This window comes from Tenrec ecaudatus, chromosome 2, assembly GCF_050624435.1.
Source record: "Tenrec ecaudatus isolate mTenEca1 chromosome 2, mTenEca1.hap1, whole genome shotgun sequence".
Taxonomy (NCBI): domain Eukaryota; kingdom Metazoa; phylum Chordata; class Mammalia; order Afrosoricida; family Tenrecidae; genus Tenrec; species Tenrec ecaudatus.
In genome coordinates this window covers 94597423-94609558 of record NC_134531.1, presented here as the reverse complement: position 1 = coordinate 94609558, position 12136 = coordinate 94597423, and the positions used below count along the sequence as shown (strand labels likewise).

At 47.3% G+C, this 12136-nt stretch overlaps 1 protein-coding gene across 4 annotated transcripts in view; it reads left to right on the top strand.

The window, feature by feature from the left end:
* The first annotated feature begins 221 nt into the window (after positions 1 to 221).
* MCTP1 (multiple C2 and transmembrane domain containing 1) overlaps positions 222 to 12136 on the top strand; it is a 669880-nt gene continuing 657965 nt past the window's right edge. For all 4 annotated transcript variants that reach the window (XM_075543074.1, XM_075543073.1, XM_075543072.1 and 1 more), the window contains exon 1: positions 222 to 923. In XM_075543074.1, the coding sequence (XP_075399189.1) occupies positions 222 to 923 (702 nt within the window). The remainder of the gene's footprint in view (positions 924 to 12136) is intronic.

Here is a 12136-nt window from a genome sequence, read left to right as displayed (position 1 = left end):
AGGTGCTGTTCCAGCCCCGCGGCTGTAGAGCCTGGGCGGCGGCGGCGGCCTCCCGCGCTGGCCTGAAGCCGCCCGGGGCTCCGGGCTTCTGCTGCTGTGCCCGCCGCCGCCGCCACCACCGCCGCCGCGGGACCCGGGGAGGAAGCGCCTCTGGAGAGGGCGGAGGAGCCGGAGGAGGCGGAGGAGGAGGAGGAGGGGAGAGGAGGAGCCGGGGGTGGAGGATGGAGGCCCCGGCGGCCGCGGCCCGCGAGCCCGAGCCTGAGGCGGCGTCCTCCTTCCAGGCCCGGCTCTGGAAGAACCTGCAGCTGGGGGTCGGCAAGAGCAAGGGCGGCAGCGGCGGGCGTGCGGGGGGCGCCGAGAGCCGCACTGCGCACACGCCGTCGCCCTCTCCCCCGACCCCAAGGGGCAGGCGGGACGCCGGCGCGGGCAGCAGGTGGAGTGGCTTCAAGAAGCGGAAGCAAGTCCTGGATCGCGTCTTCTCGTCGTCCCAGCCCAACCTGTGCTGCTCCTCCCCGCCACCCCTGGAGCGCGGCGGCGCCCCCCGAACGGAGCCGGGGTCCGCGCTGCGCCGCCGGATCCGGGAGCACTTGCTCCCTGCGGGAAAGGGGCCCGCGGCCGCCTCGGGAGCAGCGGGACTGACGCCGCCCGGCGGGCGTTCCCCGGACTCGGCGCCCTCTTCGTCCTCAGCCTCGTCCTCCCTGTCCTCCTCACCCCAGCCGCCCCCCAGGGGGGACCGCGCCGGAGAGGAGGATGCAGAGCGTCGGGGACCCGGGACGCACTTGTGCCACCAGAAGAGCTCTTCCCTGCCAGGCACCGCCTGCTTGGAGCAGCTGCTGGAGCCGCCACCTCCCCCTGCAGAGCCCGCAGGGAGCCCCGCCGAGCCTCCTTCCCCTGGGAAGGGCGAGGAGCTGGGCAGCAGCCAGGTGAGTGCCTGGTGGGCGGGGCCACGCCTCCAGCTTACAGGTGTCGCCGCTGCCACCGCGGTCAGAGGGGCTCCGGCGACTCCCTAACATAGGGCAAGCTAAGGGACGAACTCGCCTTGCTCCAGTTTAGCACAGGCGGAGTTTTGAATTGCGCCCTGACTTTTTACTTTCTACCGAATGGACACCTGTCCCTAGAAGCCGGCTGGCTAATAAAACTGGCCGGATTAGTAGTAGCCAAAATATGACGAAGTGGAGTTAAGACATGTCCTGGATACTTTTCAGAGGTCTCCTAGAAGGAGCTGTCCACTGCACCTTGTCCAAAGGAAAAGCCAATTCCTGACACTTGCGGCCTTGGCGGGAGGCGAGGAGGGGCCTCTGTTTGAAGCAGGTGGTTTTCAGGAAGGACGATCCACGTCGTCCCAAGGGAGGTCTTGTACTGGGGAGAGCCCTGAAAGCTGGTCTTTGCTTGCTTTTCCACCCCCTCCTAAAAACTTCCTCTGCAAGTTGCAGGCAGCCCAACAAGTGAAGAATGAGTGTCTGCCTTTGATCTGCGTGATTCTGTCAGTGTTCGATTGGCTGATTCAGTTTAATAGTCATCAGAAGCAGTTACTTTTAAAGTATAGCATTTCATTCAGCATACTATCTAGACACGAGGGAGGTTTTAATATGCTGTACTATTTTACTAGTAGGCTCTGGAAGGCGGTCCACTGAGCGGCTGTGTTTCCCTCCCTTGGTTTTGAAGAGACAATGTCTAGCTTTTAGTCTTTGTTGATCACTTTATGTTAATACCTGAAAATATTTAAAAAGCTGCATTCTGCCAGGAACTCAAAACAACTCTTTTTCAAAGCAGTCTTTTTGGCAAATAACTCATATATCATACAATTCAACAGTCTGGTCGTATTAAAAAGAGTAGTAAAATCATCACCACCAACAATTTAAGAGCATTTCTTCTTTCTGTCTTTCCCCTGAAACACTTTAGCTTACTTAAGCCCTCTAGTTCTTCTGAGAGTGATGATGCTGAATGAATGGCACACACATTCAAACTCCAACTTGATTAACAATCAAGCTGAACAAAACACAATAGACTGCGATTTGAAAGGAAAGATACAAGAATAGATGGGTTTTCCGTTGAAGTTGTGCTTTTAGGACACTCGTTGATTTACTGGTACAGCTTCAGATAAACTGGAGTATGGGCATTTTTTTCATAGCTTAATAAATACTTGGAGTAAAACACCTAAAGCTTTAGAAAAAGTCTTCCTTGCACAGCAGAGGAGGTAGCAATAGTATGGCAATCGCCTCCACAGATCTCCCTTCAGGGCATCTCAGAACAGAATTGGATAAGATTCCTGTTTAGGATTTTAAAAGTAAAGTTAAAAGTTAATTTTGAAAGGATGTTTTAAATTCAGTATAAGTGAATGTTATGTATGAGAGTATGCTTTGGTGTTTTCAGATGTATAAGGACTTTGGTTTCAGGGGCTCCTTATTTTTCCTGTTTCTTAATTTTTACTATAAAATAAAGAATAATAAATAATAATTGAATTATCCTGGAAGGTAGGTGCCATATTACAGTGAACACTAATGTGCTCATTCACTTAAAAGTTCACTGAACCCAGATACTTTTCATAACAAAAATAGAGACTCTAAATTAATCTGTATGCTCATCTTTATCAAATATTTTTAGTAACTACTCATTTTTATACCCAAAATATTTGCTGATGTAAAGAGGATGCTTCTGTCCTTTAAATCATAGCAACCTTATAGGACAGGGTAAATCCGGGAGTAGAAAGTCTCCCTCAGAGTAGCTGGTGGTTTCGAACTGCTTACCTTGTGATTAGCAGCCCCATGCATAACAACAACAAATCAGAATATACTCAATGGGAATGAGTTTGGTTAGTTCTGGTCCTTCCAATAGTTCTGTGTTCAAATCCCAGGATGCTGAGTTTACCTGTTTGATTAGGAGAGGAGGACCTAGAGGAGGGGCTCATCTTGGGTTCATGACTGTGCTTAGGTTTACCTCTGGAATCTTGTCCTTCTGAAGATGCCAGTGCTTGAGGAGGGAGTTTGTAGCCGGGGCAGGCTCACAAGCATAGATGGAGGCGCATTCAAGGAAAGAGAGCGAACGCCGGACATGCGTTCTCAGATCACACTGTCAAAGCAGTTTCTTCCAAGGCAGATGGAAAACTCACTGCAAAAAAGATGCATTTACCCAATTGTGCTCTCCTTCCCAGCTTGATCCTGGCAGCAACATGTTCTCCAACACAGTTTCCTCCCCCCCCCCCCAGCCCAGCATGAGGCTCCCAACAACATCTGTGCACTTCTCTGACACAGGGTGGAGGAAATGTTTAAAAATGCAGGGGGAAAACACTTTTGCGGTTTGGAAGTTCCTGATGCAGGATGACAACCGAATGAAGCGTGGTACTGCCGTCCATGCCACGGCCAGACTTCTTGTGCTGGGTCTCCTGTAGCCAGATGCACCTGTGAACACACACGTAAACAGGCTTTTGAGTGACTTCCTGTTAGGGCAGATGATCAATATTCTGCTATGAAAATAATAATAAGAAGAAAAATGGCCTCCCTTTCTTCCCTCTGATTTTGGTTCACGCATCGGGCCATATTGTCATACCGGATGCATTTCATTTTCTGAAGAACAGTTGGGAAAGAGGCTTTCTCCATTTGTGTGCATGTAACAAAATGCCAATTCTGTGTACTCTGTCTTGATGAGTTACTAAAATTGTATTTTCTATGTATCAGGAAGTCAATATTTTAAGATAAAAAGGAGGATTGTACTGCCTTTTTCCTGCATGTTTTAACAAAAGCATGTAGTGTTTCTGAATGTTACATTTTATTGGGTTTTCTCTTTTGAATGCATTTTGTCAAAATTAATCACAGAAGAGGAAGATATTTTTTCAACAAAGCAGATAAATCACTTAACATATGATGGGAATGTTTTGAAACATGGTAAGCGAAATATCCATTCCCTGAGGTAAAACTCATACAATACATCTTGTAAGTCCTGACAAGAGGTTAGAAAAAGTATCTTCTAAGATTAAGTCTCTAGAAGGAGCTTGGATGGCGTAGTGGGTCACATGTTGGCTTGCTCACCACAGGTCAGCAGTTCAAACCCAGCAGCCCCGCCACAGGAGAGGGATGAGAGGTTCTGCTCTCATAAAGACTTGTCGTTGTTCAGTGCCACCCAGTTGCTTCTGTCCCATAGCAGCCCTATGCTCCACAGAACCAGACATTGCCCGGTCCCATGCCTTCCTCACAACCGTTACTCTGCCAGGCCCCGTTGTTGTAGCCCCTGTGCCCAGCCATCTCCTTGAGGGCCTTCCTCCTTTACCCTACCCATCCACTTTACCAAGAATGATGCCCTTCTTCAGAGACTGGTCTCTCCTGGAAAGATGTCCAAAGTAGGTAAAATGAAGTTTTGTCATCCTTGCCTCTTAGGAGCGCTCTGACTTTCCTTCCTCCTATAGCTTAGAATCGAATCAATGACAGCGAAAGAGCAACTTACATTACAAGGAACAACTTATGTTATAAAGAACAACTTACATTATTAAGAACAACTTACGTTATCAAGAACACCTTACGTTATCTATTCCCGGACCTTTTAAAGGAATGCATCTGTATTTCCCCCAAATATTCAGCAATGTGATTGGGTTTATATTGGCTATCTTCAGAGGTTTTAAATATTACTTCCAAGACCATAATTTAAATTGGGAAAAGGCACACATTTAAAAAATAAAATTCCTCATGTATATGATGATGTCTGATGCTAACCATAAGGTTTTCGATGGAAAAATCACTACAAAGTCGATTGCCTATCCCTTCTTTATAGTCTGTTCTTACTCGTGGAGCTCCCTGAAACCTGTCCCCCATGGGTGACCGGTGTTGATGTTTGAAGTGTTACTGACAAGCTTTCAGCACCGTAGCACCTTGCAAGCCGTCACAGGATGAGAGACTGACAGATTCGCTAAACAGTGCATCCCATGCTGCACAGACTCCTTTAAAGTGTTGAAGAGATGGGATGTCACTTGGAAGAATACAGGGTGCCTGACCGGAGCCTTGGCTTTTGCAATCGCTTTGCATGCATATGAAAGCCAAACAATGAACAGAAAACTAAAGCTGGTGCGTCGAATGATCACGTTGTCAGCGAATACTGAAATACCAGGGACCGCTAGGGGCTAAAACCAGTCTATCTGGGAGGAAGTACCTCTAGCGTGTTCCTTCAGAGACAGGATGGTGAGATTTTGTCTCACATTCTTTGGCCATGCTTTCAGGAGAGAGCAGTCCCTGAGAGAGGACCTTATGCTTGGGAAGGGGGGTCAGGGAAAAAGAGGAAACCCGGGATAAGATGGCGGCGCTGACATAACAGTAATTGTGTGGATGGCACAGGGCCAGGCAGTGTACATGGGGTTGTTGTCAAGCTGAAGCCACTTGATGTCACCTAACAACAACAACAACAATATGTATGATGGTTTTAAAAACCTAATACTATCCACTTCTCGCCAGGGAATTCTAACAGCCTCCCCCCACCCCCAACCCAACCCCACCCCTGCTTAATAATCTCAAGAGTAAGTCACTCAAAGCAATGTTGGCAATTCCAGACTAATCTAGCTTCATCAAGGACACCTTTCAAATCCAAAGTCTGAAAAGGGGCATTTGGAGCTGAGTGTAAAGCGTGATGTGTGATGACGTTCTTGAAAAACACCAGGATCGTCAGTTTGCCCCAAAGAAAGGGAATAAGCGGAACGACAGGTGGGCATGGAATAGACGGGTTTCATTAATCTCCATCTGGCGCCTTGGAGTAGAGCCACGCACGAGTCTTATACAAGTGGACTCAACACAGTGGCAGTGAATTTGCCATTTTGTTTTCAGGCTTGAAACATAGCAGTACTTAAACCATTAGCAGAGGAGGTTGGGTCTGTCGTTCTTATTGTGGAACATTGTATTCAAGGCGTGTCACTGCCGTCGTGACAAGTAAGCAGATGATTGTGGGTGGTGGCGGTGGGGCGAGCAGGGAGCTTTGCACACCTCTCCATCGAAGATGCCGCTATCTCACGTGCACGTGTGGTCCATGGCCTAAGAAAAGCGAAAGCAGGACTGGTGACGTCACAATCTCACTCTGTAATGGACACAATCATATTACTTTAAATAAGTGTGTGTTCATTATCATGGAGACTGGATAAGGAGAACAAAAAATAAGACAGACGTTCTTCACCTTTCTCTTTCCCCACGAGTTGATTTCCTAAAACTCACTGCCACGCCGTCACTTCTGACCGCAGTGGCCCCTCTGACCGAGCAGAACTGCCTCCCTGGCTTTCGGAGGCTCTAAACCATTTCAGCAGCCCAGAGCCTCACCTTTCTGCTCGTGGGTTCCTACTAATTTCATAAAATTAGAGGCTAATTTACTTGATCTTCGGTACCTTGGGGAACATATGATGTGGTTTAGTCCTAAGGTAAACTAAATTTTTTTTAAAAAACTTCATTGCCAGTGAGGGTATTCTGACTCATTTTAACTCTGTGAGTTTCTGAGATTAACTTTTAATAGGAGTAGAAAGCCTTGTCTCTCTTCAGAGGAGCTACTGGTGGTTTTGAACTGCTCACCTTGCTGTGAGAAGCCCAATGCCTAACCAATACGCCATAAGGGTCCCTTTGAGACCTAAATTAGAGAAGAGTAGAGTGTGTTTTAGATGATTTTGTACGCACTGATAACATCTGCCGATCCCAAAGCTAGTATTCTTTTTTTTAACTATTTGCAGTCCTGTAGATGAGCAGAAATCCCAAACACTTTAACTTTTTTGGGTGGTGGGGGTGAGAGGGGTGTCCTCGTAAACTTACTGAAAATGACCTATGTCCCTGTTGCAATGCACCCAAACCCATAGCCATCGTGTCGGTCTGAGCAGTTCCAGAGTAGAGCTGCTCACTGAGCTTTTATGGTCCCAGGCTTTTCTTTGCTAGCTAGCACTGCTGGGCGACTTTGAACCTCTAACCTTTCCATCACTTGACAATGGAAGCGGTGCCACCCAGGGACTCACTAACCCAGGAATCCTAAATAACCCCCTATTCAATAACCCAAGATCACCATTTGAATGTTGGCTTTTTCTTTTGTGTTTTTTTTTTTGTGTGGTATGTATGACTAATGTGGATGAAGTAAATATTTTCCTAGATATTGTCCCCAAAGTTGATTTACCTAAGCCACACTCCCTTTGTGATATATGTTTGCCTTTCTGGATGGAGCTCTGTTGGCATGGCAGGTAAGTGGTCAGCTGCTAACCTGGATGGTTACTGACTGACTGACTGACTGACTGACTGACTGACTGACTGACTGGTAGTGTTCTCCTGACAACTTTGAAACCCTGCAGGCCAGGTCTCCTCTGCCCTGTAGAGTCTATGCGGTTAGAATGGACTAGACAACCTCTTCAAACCTTTCCGTACATTAAGTATGGAATCAAAGGCGAGGCACCTCTCTTTTACTGTCTTTTGTGCGAATTTTGATGTGTTATGACTGTTCCTAATATCTGTTTCCCTTGTGTTATATGCCCATTTGATTTCCTTACCACTTGTAACTTTTTTCTAACATGCATCTGAAAAAAAAAGTAGGCGTGGAAAGGCATTATTGCTCCGCCAACAACTCAAATATTTTTCAATATGTTTTTTTCCTACAGTGGGTACCAGTCCCTTATCATTAGAAAATATTTGTTGTGTTGTTCACCAGATTAGGCCATAAACCCAGCTGAAAATATACCAACACCATGGAGTCCACTGTCCTATAGGGCAGAGTAGGGCTGGTCCCTAGGATTTCTGAGGCTGCGGCCCTTACAGGGAGCAGATAGTGCCTTGTCCTTCTGCAGAGTGGCTGGTGTAGGCAAACTACTGACCCTGCGGTTAGCAGTACATCGTGTTCCGTTCCACCCTACCCTCCGGCACCATCACAATTCCCTAACCTCTCCATAGTAGTTCGCTTTAACATTGTTCTGAGTATAAACCAAAACCCAAACTCGGTGCCATCAATTTGATGCTGACTCTTAATGACCCCACAGGATGGGGGAGACCTGCCCTTGTGAGTTTCTGAGCCTGTAACTCTCTACTGGAGTAGAAAGCCTATCCTCCTCCCGAGGAGAAAGTGGTTTCAAAAGCGACCTAGTGGCATAATGATTACGAGTGGGGCTGCTAACGGAGAGGTTGGAAGTTCAAAACCATTCTGGTGATAGGCAACGCCAAACAGTGTATTCTCAATATTGTCAGATTACCAGTTTGCCATACTGCTTCTTATAGAACAACTTTCCTGTGAAGACTTATTGGAGCCTGATATCCCATGCTCTTGGGCTCTAGGCAACCTGGGAAGTTACAGCACATGATTGGAAAAACAAAAAAGATCTTTGAATGGTGTAGGGCAATTGCGCCCTCACAACCCCGTGGGTTTTGTTAGCGTACCTGCTGCAGTGTGAACGAGATGACCCCGTTTGCTTAAGCCGGAGGCACCTTCGCTTGTCTCGCCAGCGCCTGCCAGAAAAGAATTTGGCAAGCATTAGTCTACTCGACCTTTTTATGAGCATTATAAACAGTTCGAGGGAAGACTACTTAATAAATGCCTGATGAACGAATGAAGGGATGCATGTATGTACTAGAGTGGCTCACAGGCAAGACCTCTGGAAGAGCTGCATCGCCACCTACATCCGTGTCTCACTGCGCAGGCTTTCTGGTTGGCAAGTCCTCCACAGCCTGGCAGTTGTGTCCAGCGTCCCCTTCCTCTACCATCTAGTGGAGCCATTTTTCTCAGTGGGGACTCTTGCCTGTGGGTTTGAGGGACTATGTGTCACCTAGCGAATCGTCACTGTACTGTGCTTGCTGTGTCGAGTATTTTTCTGTGGAGGTTGGAGGGAAGATCACTGCAGCCCAGGGCTCTGGATCAGGGACACATGTCTTGGTGCTGACTCTGACTTGAGCTGCGTGCAAGTCTTGAAATCTGATCTCAGGCCCAACATTCATCCAAGGAGGGATCAACTGACAAGGTTTTAACCATTCAAATCAGGTTTATCATTTTTATTTTCTATAGTTATCTCTTCAATGCACTCTATGTGATGACCACTTTCCTCCCACCCCCCAATTATGGGTGGAGGGGAATCACCAGAGGTTTATTTCCTATGCAGCTCCCACAATGCATCTTGGGCTCCCCACTGTCATCCACAGCCTTCTGCAAACTGGATTCTCACAATTTAGACTCTGATGCTAGTCCCTCCTTTGGCTTTGGATTTTGTGATTTACAATCTTGAATCACTGATGTTGGGGTGTGCTTCCTCCATGTGGACTTAGCTGACATCTCACTTAGATGGTTGCTTGTTTGGAAACAAGCTTTTAACACCACCCCCACCCCCCACCTCCCCGCCATGCTATTCTATCTGATTGCCAGCCACGATCTGATTTCTTTACCACACTTTGATGGAGCACCTATATCTTCTGTGTTCCCTTCCTGAGGGCAGGTGCCAATCAGGGATATAATGTAAGAACTAATTGTTCTTAAATTGGAGCGAGGATTTAGTGCGAGCCCCTAACCCAATCCTGGGTCTATGATTTTTTAATCTGCCCTGGACTCCCTTTAAAAACCTCCTTGTTAATTCATGGAAGAGAGTTATTGATCATCACCCTGGGGCATAAAGATCTTCTGTTAACATTGTCTTTGATTAGACCCTGGTATTAATATTTGAAAAAATAAATTATTTTGGGGGGAGCTCTTACAGCTCTTATAACAATCCATACATCAATTGTATCAAGCACATTTGTGCATATCTTGCCATTATCATGTTCGAAATATTTTCTTTCTACTTGAACCCTTGGTATCAGCTCCTCTTTTTCCCTCCCGACCCCCAACCGACCCTTGTGACCCCTTGATAAATTATAAATTATTTTCACATCTTACACCATCCGCTGTCTCATTTCTCCCATGTTTCTGTTGTTCATTCCCCTCAGAGTCAGGGGGTGGTGGTGTATACATCTATCATTGTGATTGGTTCCCCTTTTCCCCCCTTTATCCCCTCACCTTCCTCCTACTCTCATGGTATCTCTACTCCCATTATTGTTCCTGAGGGGTTTATCTGTCTTGGTTACTGTGTGTCGAGAGCTCAGAAGACCCCAAACAGAAAAGCATATTGATGTGAACGAGTGGGGTCAGAGTGAGGTCTAAAGCCCTTTGGTAGACAATTGGACATTCCCTCCAGAAGGGTCACAAGGAAGGGATGAGACAGCCGGGGTGCAGTGCAGCACCAATGAAGCGCACGTCATTCCTTTAGTTCTTTAATGCTTCCCCACACCCCCACCCCGACTATCATGACCCTAGTTCTGCCTCACAAACCCAACTAGATTGGAACATGTACCCTCGTACAGGTACTAATGTTTTAAAGCACTGTCGAGAGAGGGATATTCGACCAATATAGGCTAACTCCATATCGCAGTACCTGAATTATTCACTCATACAGAATCAATCCTTTTGTGGCTTCACGATATTCATACAAATAATGGGAATTGGTTGTTAGGGAAAATTTACAACAGTATTCACTGAGAATGTCCATTAAAGGTTTTCTGGAATAATACATATATTAATACAGCATATAAGGCATTGATGTAGCAAGACCATTATTGTCCACCTACTGACAGTTCAACAATCTTGGTACAGCTGTCATGTATGTTCTGACTTAAGTCCTCCGGTAACAAGTGGGAGTCCAGTTCACCCAGTGGAGTTTCTGCATCAGATCTCCCTGATGCAGTCTCTGGAGCATGCTGTGCGCCCTGAAGATCTGGGATTCGATGGCCCTGCCTTCCATGGCACCTGCCTGGGTCTCTAAGATGCACCCAGAAGCTCAGGTCAATGTGGTTCATTTGGTGCATAGCACAAGGGACACTCCCTACCTAGGTCCCCCCAAAGCATTTTTAATCCTTCTTCCTCCCACCTGGGGACAGTCCTCCCACTTTTCCTACCACCAGCCATGCACTTGTGCTCCTCCCAGAAATGTTTCCTCCCCTTCCTCCTCCTGGCTTTACATCAATATCCCTCATCCTTCTGCTAGGGCTGTCTACCTGTCCTGGGACCTCATCACAGCTTAGTATGGCAGCCCCTTAGCAGGCCACATCCCTTCCTCCTCTCTTAGCAATCTGACCCCGGCTGATGTGCGGTGCACTCCGCCACATTAACCTTGCAGATCCACACCTAGAGAGAATGGTGGATGGGTCAATGGCACCAGTCAGGCTCTCTACCAGGCTGTCTGACCACCCTGACCATCAGACAGGATGCCCTACGAGCCTAAGTCAGTGGTCCTCACTGATGCCAGCCTTGTGAGCAACAGGCGGAAACACTGCCCTGTCCTGCGCTTCCTCACAATCATTCCTCGGCTGGAGTCCATTGTTGTAGCCATTGTGTCCATCCATCTTGCCCAGGGACTTCCGCTTTTTCTCCCCATTCTACTTTACCAAGCACGATGCTGGATAGGACAAAAATTGTGTTAAGAAAAACTGACTACAATGTAGAGTAGAACAGGGAGATATTAAATCCATCACTGAAAACATGTTCTGAGTTTGTAAGATGAAGTCTCGCCATCCGTGCTTCTAAGGAGCCCTCTGGTTGTATTTTCTCCCAGACAGATGTGCTGTGCTGTTAGCAGCCCTTGTGGTCATGTGGCATCGAGTCACTTCTCACCCAGAGAGACCCTGAGCACAGTGGCAGGACACGCTGCCCGGGCAGGCACCAGCCTCACAATGGTTCCCCTGCCTGAGCCCCTTGTTGCAGACACCACACCCATCCATCTTCTGAAGGTGGTCCTCTTCATTGTTGTTGCCACTCTGCTTTGCCAAGCACGATGTCCTTCATCCAGGGACTGGTTCCTTCTGACAGTATGTCCCAAATAAGATGTAGCCTTGCCTCTGAGGAGCACACGGGCCGTACTTCTTCCAAGATTTATCTCTTCATCCTTTGAGCAGTCCATGATATTTTCACTATTTTTAACCAGCACCACAATTCATATGCATCTATCCTTGTCATTTTTCATTTTCAGTGTCTTACTTTCACATTTACATGAAAATACCATGGCTTGGCTCTGGTGCACTGTAGTCCTCACGGTAACATCTTTGCTTTTCAATATTCTGAAGAGGTTTCGTATTTGGGCTGATGCTTTCAGCGCAGCATGAACATTTTCCTTCAGCACCATGCTCATATACAGCCT